We start from the raw sequence: 23,610 nt of genomic DNA on the forward strand, positions 1-23,610 counted from the left end.
CAATTTACATATTTTATCAATAAAAAACTATGTATCGATAACATAATTAAAAAATTTATTAGTCAACTTTATTCAATTATATTATACTATTTGATAAAAGATAATTAAAATTTGAATTAAAGTAGAAATGATATTCATTAAATTCGAAACGAAACTCATAAAAAATTATCGATCAGGTTCAGTTAACGATGTGATGTACGTTACCAATATTTTGAGTTAGCATAATGTATTCAAACATTTGAATACAGTATATTTGTTAACGTTAAGTTAAAATTATGTATAGATAGTTATTCAATAAATATTTGTAGAAAAAATAACAAAGATAAAACACAGTATATTTTTTACATAAATAAAATTATCTTGTAAATAATTTAAATATGTTTAATTTGTGTATACGTAAGTTAAATGAGAAATTGTTTTATAAATGAAATGTTGGGGGTACTTTTTTGAGTTGAAAAATGGTCAAAATTATTATTATTATTTTATTATAATATAATATTTTATTTTAAAAAAAGTTATAATGATTATTTTTTACTATTACAATGTTAAAAAAAATTATTAGTTATAATTAATGTCATTACCATTTAAAAACATTCCAGCTGGCAACTCTTCTCTCTCCTCTGTAATACATGGATTATTATCTTCTTTTATTAAAAAATGTTAAATATAGGAATGCACACTGTTTAAAATATTAAATTTGGATAGTTTTACCTGAATTCAGTACTTCCAATTTTTTCTTAATGTTTTTATGCTTTTGTACCTGTCTATAATAAATATGCATTAGTGCTTATTGTTGTCTTGGTCATTTAAGTGCTAATGAAACTTGATTTATTGAAGTTTATTTTGAATCATCATTAATAATTCACATCTTAACATTATAGAAGGAAAGTCATAAAGGCATTTTTTACTAATAATAAGTTAGATTACATCAACTTTTGTTATATATATATATATATATATTATATTGTGCTTTCTTGTGTGGATTTGAGAGTGCTTGAAAATTCCTGAATTTTAGGAGGGTTCTTACTTTAATGAGAGGATTTTTTTCCTTTTTAGTTTTCCAATATATGTTTATGTGTTGATTGTATTGATATTATGAGTAAGGAACAATTTTATATTGATTATTTTAAATATTATAAATTATTTATCAAAAGAATATATATATATATATATATATATATATATATATATTACTAAATGTTGAGAGTGAAAATTTTAATATTAGTTTTGCATGTTTTTATTATAAGTTTTTTTTTTCTGCTTTCATGTCTCGTGATAAGATTTATTTCAATTTCTATCACCTCCAATTCCAATCTTTGATTACCTCAACTCTAATCCTAATTTCGTCTTCAAATAAACAATGAATACATACACATTTATAAGGAAATAAATATGTAATGTTATTGAAAGCTCACAATGATGGTGTACGCTTTTGAGTTTGGAGTTTCATCACGATTTTATCCTTAAAATACGTCTTGAAGGATTGAGGGGAGGAAGTATATTTAAATTGTCTTGCCTCGACTTCTAAGTAATGCAAAACTATTGGACGTATTGGAATAAGTCCTCGAATTGAGCGTTAAGAGATGACAACGAGAGATTACAAGTCATAATTAACTTCAAGTTCATTGAGATTATATTATTAAAGTCAATCATCACATTTGAGGTATTGTACGCTTTGGAGTTTGGAGTTCCGTTACAATTTTGTCCTTAAAAGACGTCTTGAAAAATTAAGGGAAAAGTATATTTAAATTGTCTTGCCTCAACTTCTAAGTAATGCAAAAGTATTGGACGTATTGGAATAAGTCCTCCAATTGAGCGTTAAGGGAAACAATATTTCGTCTTTGGAACCACTTTTCCATCCCCACAAACAACATCAATGTTTCAATCTTAAATCCACAAAAGTAACATCGTTAGGATCAATCATCACATCCAAGGTATTGTTCGTTCTAGATCCTAGAGCTCTATCAGGGTTTTGCCTTAAAAGGTGTCTCAGAGGGTTAAAGAGGATTATGTATTTAATTTGTGCTTAACCTCAACTCCTAAGTCCTATGAGACTATTAGGTGTAATGAAACAAACCACCAAATTAAGGGGAATGATGACTTGTCTTTAAAACCACTTTTTCATCTCCTTAGACGATGCTAATGTTTCAACCTCATGGGGGCGAAGTTTATTTCAACTTTTTTAGTCCCTACAAATGATGTCAATTTTTTACATTTAAGTCTATTGAGATAGATCTGGTAAGGTCAATCATTGCATCTAAGATATTATTAGTTTTGGAGCTCAAAGATTCATCACAATTTTGTTCTTTAAAAACATCTCAGTGGTACAAGAGACAAATATGTATTTAAATTGTTCTTATCCCCGACTCTTAAAAATGTGTGAAACTAATGAATGTACAAGAAAAAACTCCTAGACGAAATTTAAAGAAAATAAAATTTTATCTTTGAAATCATTTTCTGTATAACTCATCTATAGAGAAAAATAAAATAAAACTTTTGACTCTTCATGTTATATTTTAGTAGTAAAATTCTAAATAACTTATTTTTAATAATATTAAAAGAATAAACAATAGTAGAAAAAATAAATCATTTACGATATCCAAAGTTAAATTTTAAAAATACATCATTTATAATAATTAAAGTATTAAACTTCAGAAAACTGTTATATTAAATAAGGATATTCTAGTTTAGAAACATATTAAGTCATATATTTTAATGAATTTGAAGAGAACTAAAACAATTATACGCATAACTAAAATAATGCAACACTAGAGAATTAATAATCTTGAAAAGAATTAATTGAGAATTTAATGTTCATAAGGTAGAACCATATCTATCTATTTCTATATATATATATATATATATATATATATATATATAAATGCACAGAAACATTAAGCAGCAGAGTAAAGACAAAGTCGTCAACTCTCAACTCATTTCATGTTAGAGGGACGATCTTAGCCTTACAAAAAAAAAATAAAGAAAAATAAAACACTGAGTTTCTCCACTTCCGGTTGGTTCACACGAAATTGTAACCAGGTACGAGAAATCCTGAAACTCATTCCACTGCGAACCCGTTTTCTAGATTGCATTCTTCTCAGAATCTTTCTTTCTTGCAAATGTTCGAACTATTTTTCGTATCAGATTTGTGACGGTTTTTGGTTTCGTTTTTCTTTGACACTGTCGTCACAGATCTAGTTTCAGTTCGGTGCCATAAATTAAACTCTCTCTGTAGGGGAATGTGTGAATCTTTATTACAAACTCTTTTTTTTTTTTTTGCAATTCTGTTTCTCTCATCACCCTATCCACCTACCTAGATATTTTGAACAAGATCTGTCTGTGATTGTTTCCAACGTGATGTCTTCAACAGGATTGTCTTCAACATAAACGAGGTTGTCTTCAATAGAATTGTGTTCGAAACGAGATTGTCTTGAACAAGATTGTCTTGTTACAGCCAGAAAAAGAAAACCCATTCATGCCATGTCCTCAGCTGCAGCTGTGTTGGGGGCAGTACTAGGTAGCTGTTAGTTTCCGCGAACCATCTTTTTCTCGGATTTTCCGAAACCTCGGTCTCCGAGGAGGAGCATAGAGGGAGAGAACTCTGAGGTCGAAATCTGGTTAGGGTTTTGGCTCGTTTGCGAGATGGATTACGCTCGAGACGGGAACGTGGTGCAGATAATCACAGGTGGTGGCGGAGGAGGAGAGAGCTGGTCCGGCGATCAAGCCGATTGGGCGACGGAGGATGAGTACCGGTTTTGGAACAACAACAACAACAACGGAGACGCGGAATCGACGCCGTCGAACTCGAATTACGAGTCGCGGTCGGAGCCGCCGAGCAAAAAGTCCCGGAATTCGCAGGATGGGAGCTCGAACCGGTCAAAGGCTATAGGGAAGATGTTCTTCAAGACGAAGCTGTGTTGCAAGTTCAGGGCTGGGACCTGCCCTTACATCACCAACTGCAATTTTGCCCACAGCATTGAGGAGCTGCGCCGCCCACCACCGAACTGGCAGGAGATTGTGGCGGCACACGAGGAGGAGAAGGCGGTGATGGTAGAGCCAAGGGAGGAGTTTCAGATTCCCACTGTGGGGTCTTCCACCTTTGCAGGGGATACGATGCAGAGGTCCTACAAGGGAAGGCATTGTAAGAAGTTTTACACTGAGGAAGGGTGCCCCTATGGGGATAGTTGCACCTTCCTTCATGATGAGCAATCGAAGAACCGAGAGAGTGTTGCTATAAGTTTAGGACCAGGGGGTTATGCCGGTGGTGGTGGCGGTGGTAGTGGAAATGGTGGTGGTGGTGGTGGGGGCGGTGGTAGTGGAAATGGTGGTGGTGGTGGTGGTGGTGGTGGTGGTAGTGGTGTTGCTAATGCTGCTGGGAATGGGGCTAATTCCAAGCCCTCTAATTGGAAAACCAGGATTTGCAATAAATGGGAGATGACAGGGTATTGCCCCTTTGGCAACAAATGCCATTTTGCTCATGGTGCCACAGGTACAACCCTGTTTCCTTTCCCTGTTTTTACGATCTTCTTTTCCCTTTTCAGTGATAATTGAGGGATCCTTGTGTGCTGCTAGAATTGGAAATATTTTGGGTTGTTGCTGTCATTTCACATTATGATGTGTATTCTTGTTGATGGCACTTGATCTTAGGTTGCATTGTGTTTATTATTATTCAATCTTGGATTTTATTTATTCATTTTATGCTGTTCTTATAGCTATAGTTCCTGCTGTTTTTATTTTTAGTATGCCATAAATACTTGTGTCAATTATTAATAATTTGATATCGAAGTGTTGCATCAAACATATAATTAAAGTGTGTGTGGCAGCTGGTGTAATACTTTGCTAAATTTTGTTCAAGCATGTTTGCATGTTAGAAAATCACGCTTGTGCACAGGGAAATGCATGGTTCCTTTTACTTTTGCACAATGAAAGGCATAACAAACAACTCAAAATCTACAGCAAGAGAGAACTTGAGTTTGGAAGTGTGGAAATTTGGCCCTCTCTTTTTCCGAAGTATCTTTCATCAGCTATGTGTTCCCTTATTTGAGATTATTGATACTTTTTCCGTGCCTTGTATGCTTCAATATCTGAGGTTTCTTTTTATAAAAATGAAAGAGAGATCAGAAAAACATAGGTTCTTAAGTAGCAGGTTCAAAATGAATAAAGGGTGCTGCTTACATCCTTGTAGCTCTCAGATATAGTGTTATAGATGGAGTTGAAGCAAAAAACTCTTAGATGCAACTTTTGGTAACTGCTGTCTACACAGTGGAAGCCACACTAAGGGAAAGAACAATTTGTTAAACTCTACTTGTCCATTGACATACTTACAAATGGAGCCAAACCGAAATGTGAAGAAGCTGATTTGGGTAATCACTTAAACGGTGGGTTCTCTCCAACTACATAGTACTATTCTCGAGATACTGTTATGCTAGGGCTTGAGAAACCAGAAATGCAACGAATGATTTATATTGGGCAACCTAGATTCCACCTGAATCTGCATATTTAGGGACCATAAATATTGTATTAAAATACATTTCTGGCTTCCATGTCAATTTTTTTTTATTGTGTTGCTTTCTGATTTATAAAATTTAAATGACATGATATAAAAAATTGGAAGCACTTGCGATGATTCTAATTTGAGAAATTCTATTAGGCTCTATGAAATTTAAGGGCTTTTCTTAAAAAAGTGGAATTTAAGCCTAACTTAACTTAACAAAACCGACTTTATAGGTGAGATCCCCAACACAAACTTTATAGGTGGTCCGATAGTAGGTCGATAGCGGATGACACGATAGACCCAATAAACTCTCGTTAGGATAGACTCAATGACTCAAATACCATCTTAAGAGGTAGATTTTAAGCCTAACTCAACCTTACAAAATCAGCTTGTAAGGTGAGTTTTGTATCCACTTATATACTATGCATTAACTTTAACTATAGTTGATGTGACATCTCCAAAATCTTTGGTAATGTTATTGAGAAACTCTCACTCCCTCTTTCTCTGGTTTGCCCAAAATTCATTCAACTATTGGCCCTGGTACAATTGTGCCAAAATCCTAATTTATTTGGTTACCATAGAATATGTCTTGCAATTAACTTAGTCAGTTAGTAGATACTACCTATGTGGTTCTATATATAAAAAACAAATACCTAATTCATTTCATCCGCACCAATAAACATTGGTAGGTTAGTTAATTTCAATTGATAATGTCAGAAATTTAAGACGTATTCCAAAAACATGTATAGAATTAAATGATTCAAGTATTTGGTTATATTCAATGAGTTTACTCAGAATTCAAGAAATAAATTTTTTTGAACCAATGGGAGTGACTATTTTTATTGATAACTCAATAAATGCATCCACTCTTATGGGAAATAAGTGCATATCTCATTAATAGACTCTTCAAAAATTAAGAGTATAAAAACAAATTAGTAATTAGTAATAATAATACATTTGAAAATGATTCTCTGTTTCTCATAAAAAGGATAAAATAATTTGTCCTCATTTGTTTCTTAAACACAGTAGGAGCAGAAGTACCAGTAAATACAATTGGAATGTTTCATGGGGAATGCAGAAATATGTGTGAGTGAAGTACTCACTTAATCATGCTGTGCTTATTTATTTTTAGTTCTAAATGTTCATACCCCATCATTTTAATGTCTGCCTGAATTTTTTTTTCTGATCCGCAAAGAATAAAAAAAATAAAATGAGACACTTGAGGGTTGTATCAACCCTTATACAAACACTTCAAGGTGTTCCAATCCTTATACAAAAGTGTCTCTCTGATAATGCTTGTATTTGTATTTTGAGTGGATCCTTGAATTGATTATCCATGAGATATGTAGCTAGCAGTAACTAGTAATCCATTTTCACTGTCATCTGAGTCTGATACTGTGACCACAGAGTTGCACAGATATGGAGGGGGGCTTATGGAAGGAGAAAGCAGAGATGGTGGTTCTGTGGTTGGCAGTGACACAAGCAAGGGAGCAGCATCAAAAGCTTCTGCTGATAACGTGGTTGCTGCAGTTACTCCTGTTGCACATTCTGATGTGTATCACATTGGAGTCCCTTCACAGAGGCCTTCTTCCATTGTGATTCAGAGGCCAGGGCAGAGAACTCATCAGAAGTGGAAAGGTCCAGATAAAATCAGTAGGATATATGGTGATTGGATTGATGACATTGAATGAGTTATGATCACAGTTACCACCACTGATGAGGAGGGCTTATGTACCATGAAAAAAAGTGAATACGCAATCATTTTTCTTTTCTTTCGCATGTTATATTTTTATTAGCTAATTTCTCTTATGATGATCATGCTTAACTTGTAACGGGAATAACAGTTTAGTTGGTTTCACGGATAACTGTCAACTGTCTTGTACGATTATGTTTGCTGGTGTATTCACCTTCCTTAATACGCTGCTTCTCTGCTGTCTCAGTGTGGCAACAGCTTCCTTGTATTTGCATCAGAGATAGTATTTTAGCAAGAGCTTTTCATTAGGATTGTTTTGCTCCCCTTCTCCTCATTTATGAAAACCATTTTAGGATATTCCAAAAAACAGTTTTGTGAATTGAACTCACTACAATTTTGACTACCTCAAACCATATTCATAGTCTTTTTTCTTTCCTTGTTAATAATGTAACGGTTGTCTTATCTTTTCTTTTGTTGTTTTAATGTAACGGTTGTTATACTCTTTTCTTTTTGTTGTTAATGTAACTGTTCTTTACGATTAAAATGTGGTCTTTAAATCTAATTTAATTTTATAAATTGTGAAATTTATATTAAGTTGTATATTATAAAATATTTTTGTTTTTAAGATTTTTTTAAAATTGTTTGGTTATATATTATGAAATTTAATTTTATAAATTGTGAAATTTATATTAAGTTGTATATTATAAAATATTTTTGTTTTTAAGATTTTTTTAAAATTGTTTGGTTATATATTATGAAATGTTATTGTTTTTATGATTCTGTACATATAAAATAGGTGTTAGATATAAGTTCCCACATGATGAGAGGTAAATAAATAATTTACACTATTTTCTTTGTAACATATATCAAACTGGTACAAAATATACAATGTTATAGGAAAATAATTCAAATTGATTTTACAGATTAGCATTGTTTTCTTTACACATTTTCATAATTTAAAGGCGTTATAGGAAATTTTTACACATGTTAATTCTATTAAAAATAAAATGGTATAATTAATATCAATTTATTTCTTACAATTTTTTTTCACATTTGTTTAAAAGATATAAAGTTGTCTTATAGAGATAATACTAATTATTTTATAAGGACAAAAAAAATCCTATGGGGAACAATTAACATAACAACTTTTTATGTGGATTTATTGCTAACAAGATATTTCTCGTTAGTGTTGTGAAATTTAAGACAACATGATTCCATTATTCAAATTTTAAAACATTATTGTAATATATTCAAAATAATTTTTTTAATAACAACATAAATTCAAAAATAAAATATAAAATAATAAAATTTCATAAAAAGAGTCAATCAGGTGACTGAGTTTTTTTTATTGACCCAATCAAGTCAAAGTGGATTGAATTTTATTGTTAGGACTTGGAATTGTTTTTATTTATTTATTTAAAAACTCGTTTAAAAAAAGATATAGTGATTTTATACTTAATCTTGGTAGATCTCTTTGAAAATCAAGAACACTAAAAAAAGATTACTTTTGATACTCCTAAAAAAAATCCTCCCACCTAACAATCAATTTTGAAAATATAATATTATATATTATGATTTCATACTAAAAAAAAAAATATTCTGTGATGTTAAATGAATCTATTTTGTGTTTTAATGGTGTGAAAGGATGGTGGTGAGTGTGTAAAGAGTAAATAATGTTCGGACACTATTCCTTTACCCTCCGCCATCACTTCTTCGTATCTTCTGCTACAAAACTAAACCATTCCTTCATTCTCTCTTTACATTTTCTCCAACTTCACAAAAAAAAAAAAGGAAAAAAAAAATCAAATAACGAAAACAAAAACAAAAAAAAAAATAATTTACCTTACCTTGCATGCTTTCAAACTCCTCTCAGATCCATGCAAACAACCAAGAACAGAGTCTCCGGAACAAGCCACTCTCCGGCGAACTCAACCACCGTAAACCGCCCCTCCCTCTCCGGGAAATGTCTTCGGTGGGGTACGACCCGGCACCGGCCGCGCCGCCGTACAACACCCCACCCGCGCTGATCGCCTTCACGCTGGGCGTGCTGGTGGTGTGCTTCGTGGCGTTCAGCATCGTCTACCTCTGCAAATACTGTTTCGCCAGCGTCATCCAGACCTGGACCTTCCAACGCACCGCTTCGGGTTCCCTCATCCGTCTCACGCCGCACCGGTCTCCTCCGAGGGGCCTTGACCCGTCGTTGCTGCAGGTCTTCCCCACCTTCGCCTACTCCTCCGTCAAGGACCTCCGCAAGGATCAGAACTACGGCTTGGAATGCGCCATCTGTTTGGTGGAGTTCGAAGACGACAACATGCTTCGCCTCTTGACGCTCTGCTGCCACGTCTTCCACCGGGACTGCATCGACCTCTGGCTCTGTTCGCACAAAACCTGCCCTGTTTGCCGCAGAGACCTCGACTCTGCCCCCGACCAAACCCTCAAACCCGGCAACGTCGTCGTTTCGTCGACCAGCGGCGAGTTACGCATTGATGTGAGAGAAGAGGGTCTTGATTCTTGTGATGGCAACCAAATAGAAGAGCAACAGCAACAAGAACTTGAACAAGAACGTGAAAAAGAAGATGAAAAACATGAGGTGGTTGAGGAACACGTGCGGTCGCATTCGACGGGGCACTCGATAGTGATGATTAGAGAGGAGGGGGCTGAGGAGAGAAAGGATGATGAGAAGTACACGTTGAGATTGCCGGAGCATGTTTTGAGAGTGAGGCATGATAACAAGCATAACTGTACGAGGAGCTGTGCCAGTTTTAAGGACATTACCAAGCTTGATGCTCCTCCTGCACCTTGCAGTAATTGTGGGTTTGTTCAACCCCAATCACCCACTTTCTTCTCCTCCCCAACTAATAGTCAGAAATCTTGAACCGTGCATGTTGTAGCCAAAAGATGTCTCTTTTCTAAACCATGTAGTCGAAGTCGGTTAAACTTCGAGGAGACTTTACCGCCAAAAGATATTGCCGACGCTCAAGTTAGTAAGAGTATAAAATACATTGAGTATAATGTAAATATGAGTTGAAAGTACTCTCTTGTGTATTAGATGATTATTTCTGTAGAGCGTAATTTAGTATATATAGATATAGTTGTAACCTCTCTTTGATTGAGATTCCTTGACTTGTCCTCTCTCATTAATGTTAGACCTTTAATGTTAGAAACACAGGTCTGAGAAATAACCCATAACTAACCAACCACCGGAACAGATCCATGACCTTACATGCCGCAACCTCAAGCGTAGACCAATAAGATTATGGTGAGTTAAAAGTCGGAAGATGAGCCATTTGTTATATTTTATCGAGTTAGGTCCGCGAACTTATAGTACATCTTTAAATTTAGAGTTTCCTTTTCTGTGTTTTTTAAGCTTTTGGTGCATGTACATATGCATAGAGATAGAAGGTAATCGTTTGAGGTAAATGGTTGTTGTAGAGTTGATAGGTACATTGTGGAATATTATGTTAATTAGGGATATTCACCTTTTCAGTTGGAAGGTTTCCATGTGTTTCGGCTCCATATATTTGAAAAACTAAAGGAGATAGTCATTCTATTTTTAGACATTTTTCACATCATAAATTACCATATATAATTTAGATATTCTTTCACTGTATAATTAAATATTTACAATATTTGTTTCTCATTTGGTGTGTATATTTAAATATTATCTATTATTACACTGAGCCAAAAATTATTTTCTCAATCATTTCAAATGAGCATTCTCTAATGCGTAAAATTAATCTTGGTCTCATCCTTTCTTTTAACATCAATGATTAAAAAACTCAACCTTACCATTAGAAAATCTCCATTTGTCGATCATATCGTATGATTTCAAACTCTCTCAACCTTGTAAAGAAGCAAAGATGTTGCACCACCATCAATATAGTCCTATATCATTCAAGAATCGAGTTTAATAAAAGTTTATATACTCTTTCTTCTTCCAACTCACTAAGACGTTTCTTAAAAATAAATTTGTGACACTAACTTTCAAAGTGAATAATACCTCAGATGTAGTGATTGATTCTAACAATACTATCTCTCTCGAACTTGAAGTCGGAAAAAAGTTTTCATGTATCTCCTTCATATCTTTTATAAAAGCTAAGGATGTCTGGTTTTTGCGAAGTTGGAAACATTTCAATACTCCTTAGTAAAGAAAAAGGGCCAATAGCAGTGATGAATGCATACATCTTGATGAGAAACATGAAATGTGGAATGAAATTGATATACTTAGGATTGTTGAACCTTAAAAAACAAACATGGTGTATACTTTGGGGACTTTAATGTTATTAGGAGAGGAGAGTGAGTGAGACGAAAGTTGTAAATCAGGGAGTAGCAGCAAAAAGAGATGAATATAGAAAAACAGAATTACTCCAAGTATCAGTATAAACCTATAGATCTGGTTGGGTGTATGTAGATTTTAAACTGCAACTACATAGAAATACACCTTTCAAATGCTTAGAATGCTTGTAGGGGAAATTCAAGGTAACAATTTTTTTGGCAACACACGATGGATAAAATTAAGAATGGTGAGTTCTTATTATTTGTTGGTATTTAAACAACTTTATTCGAAAGTGTATGCAAAGCAATAACGAAAATACAAGAAACTACCTTTGGGAGTGAGGATCTTAGGCTAGAAAGATTATTGTTAGAAAATAAAATTATAAATAATACACAAAAGAATATTTTTCTTTAATTTATTTTCTATTAAACAACTTTTTTTTCACTCAATTTCTATCTTTTTCTTCTAATTTATAAGGGTGTTTGCAGGTTGAGTTATGTAGAATTTAGGAAAATTTATTATCTAACCCACTAAAAAATATCAAATTGAATTGAATCGAATTTGAATTGAATTCAACCCATTCTCGAAGTTGGATTGGGTTGGGTTAGTTGAGATAAGATTTTAAAAAACTTTGTTTGTTTATTAGGTTAAGTTTCAAATATCAACCTAATTAAAAAAAACACATTCTTTATAAAAATTAGTTTAAAACTTCAAGTAAATCAATAAGTCATAGCAAATTTGTCTTTTAAAATATATATAAAAAAATAACACATTTTTTTATAACAAATCAATAAGTTATAATAAATTTATCTAAATTAATTCAAAATATATATAAAAAAATAACACATTTTGTCCATAACACAAGTATAATAGTGATTCTTAAATTGAATCTCATTATCCATCCTAAACTCATCACCTAACTCGTATAAAAATGAGTTAGTTTAAATAATGACAAATTTGACCAAATCATAAATAAAACATAATCTAATTGAGTAAGATTATATCATATTTGATTATCGACTAACATGATCCAATAAATGTCTTTATAGTCTAAGTTAGTTTAATCATTTAAGTTTTGTAAGAATAAAATTTATTCTAGTTTAATTTATTTATTTTGAAAAGTTACAATATAATTCTAATTAAAAGAATTTTTTTTCCTATTAAAGAAATAAAGGCTATAAACATGCGCGTGATAGTCAAATTATTGTAATTTTAACTTTTATAATTTTAATTTTTAGTTAACAGTCATACTCTTATCTATAATTTTTAAATAATAATTATAAGGGTTGGAATGAATAAAATAAATACAATTAAGGTTGATGTATCAAATAAGATATAATTAAAAATAAACACGTGTTTTAATTATATTAATAATTAAGGACAAAGTAATTTAATCCAATATTTAGAAAAAAAACCCCAAAAAATTGATTGGGTTGAAAAGACAATGGAGAAAGAAGGAGGAATGGGTCTTTGAAGTGATGGTAATGTGTAGTGTGAGTATTGTTCCCCTGTTCCGTTCTCAGTTTCTGTGATTCTCCGTCTTCGACCGTTCACCGTTGGATTTCATCCATGGATCTTCCTCTGCCTAAACCCTCCTTCAACCCCAACAAGCATCTCAAAGAACAGTTACTCTCTTCTCTACCTTTCTCCTCTGTAACAATAATCCTCAAATTTTCACCACTGATCTCGTGTTTCCTTTCTCTCAATTTTGCAGATTTGTTAGCAACTTGACGGGATCCTCTGTGTCGGAAATTGCGGCACTTACAGTGACTATTCCGGTGAGTGATTCTGCCATTTGCATGCCTGTTCATACCAGCTTCCATGTGACGCCGTCGTGGTTGTTTTGTGTTCCCATTACAGGTTCTGGTTCTTATTCGTCACTCCATCTCCTACATTTCCGTTACTGGTCAGTTCCTTACAACACTTCAATTTTTAATTTTTTAAATTTACGACATTTTGGCTATGTTCAATTGCAATATTTCGTTTTAATTTCCGCGTGACTCTTTTTCTTATCCTATGTTTTGGGGGCAGAACTTGGATTATTGTTAGTGTATAAGGCTTTCACATTAGTGTTTGAAAATTAAATGGAGTCTCTTAAAGTACAATTAATCTGCAAGACACTTTAGTCCAAAATCAGAAAAGTTAAGTATAATTTTAACATATGTTTAGTGTTCAGAATGATAATAAATGGTCAAGTTTATGGACTTTTATTTCAGGACTTAAAAAATAGAATTTTCTTTGCTTTAAGGACCAATTCAACAGTGGTATACACCTCTAGGGACCCAATGGTATAATATCCTTATGTTTTTATAATCTCAGGTCTATATTTCTGTTGTTTACTTCGATGCAAGCTCGTTAGTATATTCGTACTGATTGTTGATTATCTTTTTATTTTTATTAATTATAGGTGCCTCGCTGAAGAAGAAAAATGACGATGCACCCTCCGGTAAAAGGAATTTCAAATCATACTTAGCCACATTGTCTCTGGACTTTCTTGTTATTGTTGTTCCTATGCTCTTATTTTTCACTGTAAGTGCTCCCTCCCTAGTACCAATAGCATCAGATGTTTTGCCAACAAATTGAAAACGGGTGGCTTGAAAGTTGTTACAGCTCGTTTAAGTGTAGCTACTCAGTAGTAACAAACCTTTGGTCGCAAGTTCCCCTCCTTGTTTATTTTGTAATTACTTACTACAATGAACTTGTTGATAGGTACTTGCAAATTGGATCTATATCTTTGCTTGTTCGTTGACTATCTTGACATTACTATATATTGCAACCAAGAGGTAATTTTGCAATTTTGTATTGGTAACTTTCTTATGGGATATGGACTTTTTTAAAACAGAAAATTAAGGCCAAAAGTTTCACATGAACCAAAGTAGATAATGGCTGATTCTGTACACAAACTGCAGGTCTGGTTGCTCATCTTCTTTTGAAGGAGAGCCCAATTCTCTTCGGGCATATGTGACTTCTTACAGGGTTCTTGTGGTATGAAGTGCCATATAGAATTCTTTATTCCATTGTTCTGATTGTCTTTTTGTTTTCATGTTGATGAAAATTGTTTTTGCAGATGATTATAACATTCTTGTGCATCTTGGCTGTTGACTTCAAAATATTTCCTAGAAGATATGCAAAGACTGAAACTTATGGAACTAGTTTGGTATGATTCTTCTGCAGTTCTGGCACGGTTCTATGAGAATGAAACACATGTTTTACAATAAGGATATAGGAAAAGAGTTTTCATTTATTATGATTTTTATACTTCCTAGCCCAACACTTCTTGCACTACTTCAAAAGCTGAAGTACGCAAGTTGGATTTAGCTTATTGGAGAAACCCAATTGATTTTATTTTCTTCTCCTATAAGTTCTTATAGAGAACTTTATCCAAACAAATTATGTGTATTTTGTTCGATTAAGGAGGATTTCTTTTCCTCTCTTGTAATGGTAATATGTTGTTACAAGGTGCATCAATTGTCTTATAGCATAGGTCATATGGGTCATTTCACAATCGAATCATGATATTTGGGTTGTTATGCTCTTAAGTAGAAAGAGTTGTTGTTTGACTATAAGCTATAATTTTTATGTAGTGGTAAGAGTTCGATCCAACAACCGGTATCTAAGTCATGTTCACTAGTTCGATTCCCAGTGAGACAATTGTTCATGAGGAGATTGTTGCAGGTTGCACAATTATTCCGTGGCATAGGTTAGGTGGGTTGAGTCACAATAGAAGAATTCAGTTCCTAGTGGGACAATTTTCAAGGGGGAGACTATTGCATTGTCCCGTAGAGTAGGCTAGGTCGGTCAAGTCACAATCAAATTGTGGCACATGGGCTGTTACACTCTTAAGTAGAAAGAGTTGTGCCTGACTATCAACAATAGCACTTGGCTTAGTGTTAAGCGCTTAATCCAAAAAATGGTATTAGAGCCAAGGTCACGTCACGAGTTCAATTTCCAGTGGACCAATTGTTTAGGGAGATATTGTTACATATTGCACAAGTATCCCATAGTGTAGGTCAGATGAATCGAGTCACAATCAAAGAGTTTGATTCCTAGTGGGACAATTGCTAAGAGGGAAATTGTTGCAGGGTGCATCAATTGTCTTGTGGTGCAGACCAACTTAGCCAAGTCACAATTGAATCATAATGATTGTGTTGTTATGCTTTTAAGTAGAAATAATTGTGTCCTGACTATAAGTATAAATTTTGGCCTAGTGGTAAGCGCTCAATGCAAGAATTGATATCAGAACCAAGGTCATGAGTTTGATTCCTGGTGGAACAATTGTTCAAGAGAGGATTGTTGCAGGTTACACAATTATCTTGCATCATAGGCCAGGTGGCTGAGTCATAATCGAAGAGTTCGATTGCTAGTGGGACAATTGCTGAGGGGGAGATTGTTGTAGGGTGCATTAATTGTTCCGTGATCTAGGTTAGGTGGGTCTCGTCACAATTGAATCATGAGACTTAAGTTGTTATGCCCTTAAGTAGAAAGAATAGCGTTATGATTACAAGTTAAAGCTTTTGGCCTAGTGTTGAAAGCTTGATCGAACATTTGTTACTATAGTACTTATCACTTGGGTGATATACGATTGGAAATGGAATTGGGTGTTTGTTTATGTTTGGAGTTGGAGAAGATGACCTTTTTTATTAACATAAATTAATTGTCCTTTGGATTACATTAAGTTATAAATTTTGATCTCTCTCTCACTTCAGCTATTTATTTTATTGTCATCTTCACTTACGCACCTAAATTTTTGTTTCACAATATTTCTAAAATTCATGACACTTAGGTTGTTATGCTCTTAAGTAGAAAGAGTTGCGTTCTGATTATAAGTTAGCTTTTGGCCTAGTGTTAAAAGCTTGATCCAACATTTTACTATATTACTTATCACTTGGATGATATACGACTGGAAATGGAGATGGGTGTTTGTTTATGTTTGGAGTTGGAGAAGATGACCTTTTTTATTTAACATAAATTAATGCTCCTTTGGATTACATTACGTTATAAATTTGTATCTCTCTCTCACTTCAGCTATTTATTTTATTGTCATCTTCACTTGTGCACCTAAATTTTTGTTTCATAATATTTCTAAAACTCAGTATCTTCAATAAATTTGATTGCTTTGTTATGATTTGATATTACTTTTGCATTCCAGATGGATCTTGGAGTTGGAGCATTTGTCTTAGCAAATTCGCTAGTTTCTCGGCAAGCACGGAATATCGCATCAGTGTGAGTCATTCATTTTACCCTATCTAATATCTCAAGGCTCTAGTATTATTCATAATTCAACAGATGACCTCTTGGAAAATAGTTATTGTAAGATGTAAAAATGTATTTTTTTTAGTTTGATAGATTATAAGATGTTTTACCTGAATGAGTTAGAGAACTTTCTGAAAATCCTAACAATGACTGAAGAAGCAACGTGAACAGAATGAACCTTGCTGCTGACAATCTCTTAAGACTAAGTTTCTCCTTTTCTCATTTTATTTATCTGGTCTATAATAACATTGATGCTTTTTAAATAATCTTGCTCAGATTTACGGCATTATGTATTCCTCTGATCATGTCATCTTTTCTCATGCTACAGAAACTGGAAGACTGCTATAGTTTCAGCTAGTCCACTGATCATCTTAGGATTTCTTCGTCTTGTTACAACAACTGGTGTGGATTATCAGGTGGAATTTTTTTCATTGGGATTCTTAGAATGAACTGTGGCAACTCAAATAGATTAACTTCTCTTGCATATACAAATACCCTTATTTGCTAAAGCTTTAGGAAGGCTAGTCACCTATATGTTTTTATGCTTGAAAGTAATATGACAGTTCATGAATATTACGGATAATAATCTTTTGGGCAGTATATAACTTGCGTCAAACCCCAGGGATTACGTTAGCCCATAAGCCTGAAAACTGAGTGCTGTGGAATGCAGGGGTAGTAGGGTTTTTTCTGCAAACCTGGCATCTAAATGAAATTTAATGTTGATTGCAGTATGCAGGATTATTTCATTTCCTCAGGTTTTAATTAAAATGATGACTGGTATTCTCTGTGTTTTTACCTGTTTATGGAATCTAATTTCTTAATGTAGGCAGTAATCATTTTTTTGTTTTCATTATTTTTTTTTCAATTTTAATTTCACACTGGTTTACTGTTTTGCCTATTTATTTCCTAATTGTGAGTAATAAATTTCTAATCCAAGTGTGAAGACATTCTCAAGGAAACAACTGATCAATCCTTTTTATAGGTACATGTCGGTGAATATGGTGTGCATTGGAATTTCTTCTTCACACTTGCTGCTGTGTCAATCCTTACTTCCTTTATTAATATTGCTCCTCAATATTGTGGAGTTATTGGTTCACTTCTACTAGTAGGTACATTTTTATTTGTCTTATTCTTATGCCTTGTCTTTTGAAATCTGATTTTCTTATCAAGTTTAATTTCTGTTTCCAAGGATACCAGTTCTGCTTGGTGCAAGGTTTAAATAATTACTTACTTTCTGATGAAAGAGGAATGGATATTTTAAGTCAAAACAAGGAGGGAATTTTTAGCATATTTGGTGAGAATTGCACCCTGCGTTGTTCAATCTTGATTCTAAGGCTATTGTTTTGTTGACAAGTACTTCTAGTCGTTTTGTTTTTTATATTTAAAAATTGGTCAAGCAATATTATTTTGTCTCCAGGATACTGGGGTATGTACCTTCTGGGCGTTCATTTAGGAAACTCTCTTATCTTTGGAAGCCATTCCTCTGGATTTAGAAGTAGCAGATGGGTACGGATGAGGGTTTGGGCTCTCTCCATCCTGTTTTGGTAAAGCTTGATCCAAAACCTGTTTATCCTGCACTAAGTAATCTTGTTTTGATCCAAAACACATTTATCCTGTCTACAGCTTCGAACTTATTCCTTTTTCATGATTCCCATGTCAGGTTATTAACTATACTATTGGACAGGCATGTTGAAAGAGTTTCACGGAGAACAGTATGTCTGACTATATTGCAGTTTCTTGATTAGAGGGGGCATTTTTTAGCATCAATGATGGAAACTAACTGTTGATATTTTGTGCAGTGCAACCTTCCATATGTTACTATGGTATTGGCTGACAATCTACAGGTCATTTTCACTTCAGTTCTATTCTATGGATCGGTGTCTAACATATTATGATAGGACATTTTGACTTTGTTGTTTGTATTGCATTGCAGTTGCTACATTTTAAAATTCTTTCTGGGTTCTATCTTGGTTGGTAGTTTGTAAATTTTTTTATTTATGCAATTAAATTTTTAAGTCCGACATATCAAATGCAGCTTATGGTGTCTCAATCAGTACCGTGGTCCTAATTCCACAGCACAGTATTCTTGAGTTGTAGTTGACATTGTATTTTCTAATTTGAAATCTGATTATGGATTTGACTATTTAATCTGAATTTTACCCATTTTTCAGCTGTTATCAATTTTAATGCTGGCTGACTTTGTTCCTGGAAGGAAAACTTCAATACTTGAAGAAGCATTCAGTCGGAACTTACTGGCTACATTTCTACTGGTGAAAACAAGATATTCCTTACTTACAAACGCTATGCTTTCTCTCTCTGGACATCATCACTTATAATTTCCTCGGACAATTTGTGTGCAGGCAAATATTCTCACGGGGTTGGTAAACTTGTCTGTTGATACCCTGTCCGCGTCATCAATCACGGCCCTCATTATCTTGTTGGTCTATGCTTATATTTTATCAGTTGTAATTGGTATTTTAGATTATTTTGGTATTAAATTAAAATTTTGGTGAAGCAGTCCATTGCTATGCTGCAGTCTCTTCTATTAGTGTTATGATTTCTTTTCAGAATATGAATTCTTTCTTTTAATCATCAATTGAATTTTTTATAAAAATGGTGTGGCAATTATGGTTGTTTGTAAAGGTATACATTATGAAATTTGTACTGCCCTTGAACAGGGTCTTGGTTAACAAACTTAAGATTTAGGAATGCATGTGTACTCTAAAAATGACGCAGACTGGACAAAACTCATCTTTATGGCACTTACGGACAGCCATTTCGTTGACCCAAAAAAAAAAAGATAGTCATTCCCCTGCACATGCAATTGAATGGTATCTATGGTATCTCAGCATGGGTACCAATTGACCACTGAGCAAATTCAACCTACAACTCATACTTCGGTGCTTCTGTGTTCCCATGCTTCCTTTTCATGCCTCTTGATTTGGCAAGCGGTAAAATGATGCATAAATCTTTCTAGGCAGTATATATAATGGAAAAAGAAAGGTTGAAACTGACTTCTGGGGATTTGAATGTAGCCTAAGTGATGTGGACCTGCAGATGATGTACTTTTTCGAGAAGGGTAGCTTACAGTCACATGGTTAATGCAGCAGAGTCTGACAACTTGGACCACGCTCCTAGCTCGACCTCTGTCCTTTCGTGTGTCCTCATCAGCACATATGGCTAAAGTTCTGGTGTCTACAAAAACATGCACATCGAGGTGTAGACTATGCCACATGGATATTAATATTGTGCTAATTCTCATAAAGTATACACTTTTACGTCTAAGCTTGGCTTAGTTTTATGCACTTGCATCTACATGTCCTAAGCTTGGCTTAGTTTTATGCACTTGCATCTACATGTTTATAATTCACGTATTTGAAAAAGGACATCAAAGATATTCCTTGCCAAGTTTCTGGTGGTCCTGGCCATCCTTACTTTTGTATACAGTATGGAACCAATGTGTACTAGCCCCCCTTGTACAATACAAGTAGTAAAGGAATTTTGTAGCTTGTAGTAGGGGCTGTGTTGGCTTTATACGAAATTAAGTATACCAAACACTGTTTTCATCAACACAGTTAATTGATAGATGATAAATGTTTTTCTAGTTAAGTAATAATTTTGCAGATTGTAATGATGAAGATCTAATTACTTACGCAGCAATTTTAGATACTGTTTAATGGGTATCTCTACGTACCCTGGAATAATAATATGTACCATGGGATTTTTGTCTAGAACACAATGTTGTTATGGGTTTGACATGTAGAATGTTGTACCGGTGGATTGTCAAATACATGCACAGTCTTTGTCTAAATTATTTATATAGGAATCTCGGGTGCGTGAGCCATTCATTTCCTGCAAAGCCCAACACAGATTTGAATGTGATGGGTTGCTATTGCACAGCTTGTTCTGTTGTTTTTATGCTTATTTCTATATAGATTTGGGTCCCCCACTCTATTCTTCATTGGCATAAGCTGTGCCAGTGTTTGACAGCATCTATGAAATTGGGAAGGAAACCAAAGCATGGATGTGTGAGGAGCCTGTTTCCTTTTACTACACCTTTCTGATTCCTGAAAAGCACAACACCTTTTCTGCCCTTCTCACGTGCTGCGTATCCTCTAATCTAAATTAACTCCTTCTCCAATATTTAACTTTCAGCTTCATCTTCCTCTGTGACTCAAACTGCATCAACTAAGTTAGCCATATTTTCTATATATGGCTGTCATGACTACGAAAAGATCATGAAAACTCTGGTGGTGGTTTACTTTTCTCAGCAAGTAGGGAAGTTCAGACAGGTTTCAGTTGAAGAGAGAATAACAATGGCTTTAGAAACTCTTCCATCCAATGAGTTTTCCAACTTCATGGTCTATGACACTATCTCTGCAACTCCATTTAGCAGCCATGATTCTTCTGAGGCTAGTTTCTTGGAAAGTTTTGGGAACTATCAGGAACATGACCCCTCATTAGATAACTGCTCAATGAGGACACGAAAGCGCCAAGCCAGCGAGCCAGAAGGCATTGACAGGAAGCAGAATGTGGTGGGAGTGCAAGGTAGGAAGAAGAGGAGAAGGAAGCCAAGGGTTTGCAAAAACAAGGAAGAGGCTGAGACACAGAGAATCACTCACATTACAGTGGAAAGAAACCGCCGAAAGCAGATGAATGAGCATCTTGCTGTCCTTCGTTCACTCATGCCTGAGTCCTACGTCCAGAGGGTTTGTTTTGGCTTTCTTGTTTTTTCCTTTTCAGTCTCTATCTGGTTCCTCTTTCTTTCTCATAACGAATGTAGTTGGGATTTTTTCTCAAAATCACTACTATGTTATGGTCCTATTATAGTAGAGATGAGGAGATTAATGCTAAGCAGGACAAAGCTAAACTAAACCCAACATTCTAAACTTTATATCTGAGCTGGAATAACTATGCAGAATCAAAGATAATGTTCTTTATACTGCTTTTTTTTACTTCTCTTTGTAAGGTGAATCAAAAGAAGCAATACTAAGCCTAAATTATAGTCCACTTCTAGTGCTTCCAAATAACTGAAACTTTGAAATATAACATTTTCTGCATTCATACTTAGGCCACTCCAGGTACATACATATGCATAAATTAAAGTTCTGTTAAATGCAACTGATTTTTTCAAGATGCAAATTTGATGTTTTAGGGTGACCAGGCCTCTATAGTGGGTGGTGCCATAGAGTTTGTGAAGGAGCTGGAGCACCTCTTGCAAACACTGGAAGCAAGAAAGCTGCAACTTTTACAGCAAGAAGTGGCACAAACCAATGAAAATACGGCCATTTCCAAACTCATGCAACCCCCTTTTGCACAATTTTTTTTGTATCCTCAGTACACATGGTCCCAGAATCCTAACAAATACACATCCAAGACCAAAGCTGCCATAGCTGATATCGAGGTCACTTTAATCGAGACCCATGCAAATCTTCGAATTCTCACCAGGAAAACCCCCGCCCAGCTAACAAAGTTAGTATCTGGTTTCCAAAATCTCCACCTCACTGTCCTACATCTTAATGTCACCACCATAGACCCTTTGGTATTCTATTCCATCAGTGCTAAGGTATGTAATTAACCATCAAGTATGGCCATTTTCCACCTTTCTCAACTCCATGTTCTTCCGGATTATAAAATTATGTGAAAGTTTAGCTAAAATATTAGCATTTTTTTATGAAGGTTGAAGAAGGATTCCAACTTGGTTCAGTAGATGGTATTGCATCGGCAGTTCATCATTTGCTTGCAAGAATTGAAGAAGAGGCTTTGCTTTGCTGTTGATCAGGTTCATATGGGGCACGAGATTTTAGTGAAATGGCCAAATCACCCCTCTATCCACCTCAAGAGAGAGAGAGAGAAAGAGATGGGGAAAGAATATTTGCTGATGGCTGTAGTTTTTGTTTTTGTTTGTTTGATGTCCAACTGATGTGTTCATCCTAAAACATAGTTGCAGTAGATGGTTTTTTTTAGGTTGCTTCAAGTACAACTTGTTCTGGAATAATTTCCACAAATTTCGACACACTAGACTCAAAAACCGAATGAAAAAAAATGTTGATACACTTTTTCTCATTTGCTGTTCGAAGTATTAATTCAGTACGTAACTTTCTATGCAATAAGGATGCTAATCTTTCATGACATAAAATTCCAGGAAAAAAAACTATTTTTGAAAACCCATTTTCCATTCCTTCCATTTAGCAACTCTGTACATTAATAAAATATTGAATTAAGTTATTTAATTTGCAGAATGTGGTATTATAAACATTGAAGGTCCTAAACATATCATATCTCAAAATTTTATTATTTATTTTTGAAACATATCTTGTGTTACTGAGAAACAAAAGGTTTGATCGATGAATCCATTTGAATGGTAAACTAAATAATTTTAGGCAAACAGGAGCCAAAACTTTCAGCATCATGGTTCTATTTAAGAACAATCAGGCACAGTCGTGGATTAATCCTTGTTTGGGCAAAAATGCATTTGAGTGTTGACACACTTAAAGAAGAGTGTATCCTATATAAGGGGGAGGTAAAAGAAAACAAAATTAGCCCATGTTGTCGCTGTGGCTACATTTATAAATTTTGTTTTTTTTCAGTTATGGATGGGAGATAGTGAACCTGAACCAGCAAGACTAATGAACTCATCTTTGCAACAAGATAATATAATGCAAAAATGTATGTGAAGTTATAGTTTTAAAGATAACCATTTTGGATTTACTTGAGGTTGCAACTTGCAAGTGGGGTTCCTGGTTACCTTCATTACCAACATTACTTACAACATTTATCTTCGTTTTGATTACTTTTCTGATATATTGCCAACTTGTATCAGTATATAATCTCATTTTTCTACCTAAAACTTGTACGAATTTATGAAATGACAAAAATAATTTTTTTTCATAT

General features: G+C 34.2%; 4 protein-coding genes across 7 annotated transcripts; all 4 read left to right on the forward strand.

Annotated features, from left to right (window-relative positions):
- Positions 1-2,896: 2,896 nt before the first annotated feature.
- On the forward strand, positions 2,897-7,495 carry LOC137808671 (zinc finger CCCH domain-containing protein 12). Its single transcript, XM_068609912.1, has 3 exons — positions 2,897-3,039; positions 3,371-4,489; positions 6,902-7,495. The coding sequence occupies exons 2-3, from the start codon at positions 3,643-3,645 to the stop codon at positions 7,183-7,185; spliced, it is 1,131 nt and encodes a 376-aa protein (XP_068466013.1). The 5' UTR covers positions 2,897-3,039; positions 3,371-3,642; the 3' UTR covers positions 7,186-7,495.
- A 1,471-nt stretch (positions 7,496-8,966) lies between these two features.
- LOC137805711 (RING-H2 finger protein ATL29-like) lies at positions 8,967-10,062 on the forward strand. The gene has a single exon (XM_068605646.1). It carries the CDS (start codon positions 9,040-9,042, stop codon positions 10,060-10,062), a length of 1,023 nt encoding a protein of 340 aa, XP_068461747.1. The 5' UTR covers positions 8,967-9,039.
- A 2,798-nt stretch (positions 10,063-12,860) lies between these two features.
- On the forward strand, positions 12,861-19,330 carry LOC137808672 (uncharacterized protein At4g17910). 4 transcript variants are annotated; one of them, XM_068609913.1, is made up of 16 exons: positions 12,861-13,088; positions 13,178-13,241; positions 13,324-13,369; positions 13,871-13,992; positions 14,173-14,246; positions 14,373-14,448; positions 14,531-14,620; positions 16,613-16,686; positions 17,045-17,132; positions 17,699-17,825; positions 17,906-18,010; positions 18,134-18,260; positions 18,377-18,428; positions 18,516-18,560; positions 18,888-18,986; positions 19,077-19,330. In XM_068609913.1, the coding sequence occupies exons 1-16, from the start codon at positions 13,033-13,035 to the stop codon at positions 19,227-19,229; spliced, it is 1,398 nt and encodes a 465-aa protein (XP_068466014.1). In that variant the 5' UTR covers positions 12,861-13,032; the 3' UTR covers positions 19,230-19,330. The 4 variants fall into 4 exon arrangements, with proteins under 4 accessions (XP_068466014.1, XP_068466015.1, XP_068466017.1 ...); XM_068609914.1 differs by having other exon boundaries at positions 12,871-13,088; positions 17,699-17,821; positions 17,914-18,010; XM_068609916.1 differs by having other exon boundaries at positions 12,894-13,088; positions 13,871-13,909.
- Positions 19,331-20,676: 1,346 nt separating this feature from the next.
- On the forward strand, positions 20,677-22,782 carry LOC137808673 (transcription factor bHLH71-like). Its single transcript, XM_068609917.1, has 3 exons — positions 20,677-21,425; positions 21,872-22,282; positions 22,396-22,782. Exons 1-3 carry the CDS (start codon positions 20,955-20,957, stop codon positions 22,492-22,494), a joined length of 981 nt encoding a protein of 326 aa, XP_068466018.1. The 5' UTR covers positions 20,677-20,954; the 3' UTR covers positions 22,495-22,782.
- The last annotated feature ends 828 nt before the right edge of the window (positions 22,783-23,610 follow it).

Source organism: Phaseolus vulgaris, chromosome 3 (assembly GCF_000499845.2).
Source record: "Phaseolus vulgaris cultivar G19833 chromosome 3, P. vulgaris v2.0, whole genome shotgun sequence".
Taxonomy (NCBI): Eukaryota; Viridiplantae; Streptophyta; class Magnoliopsida; order Fabales; family Fabaceae; genus Phaseolus; species Phaseolus vulgaris.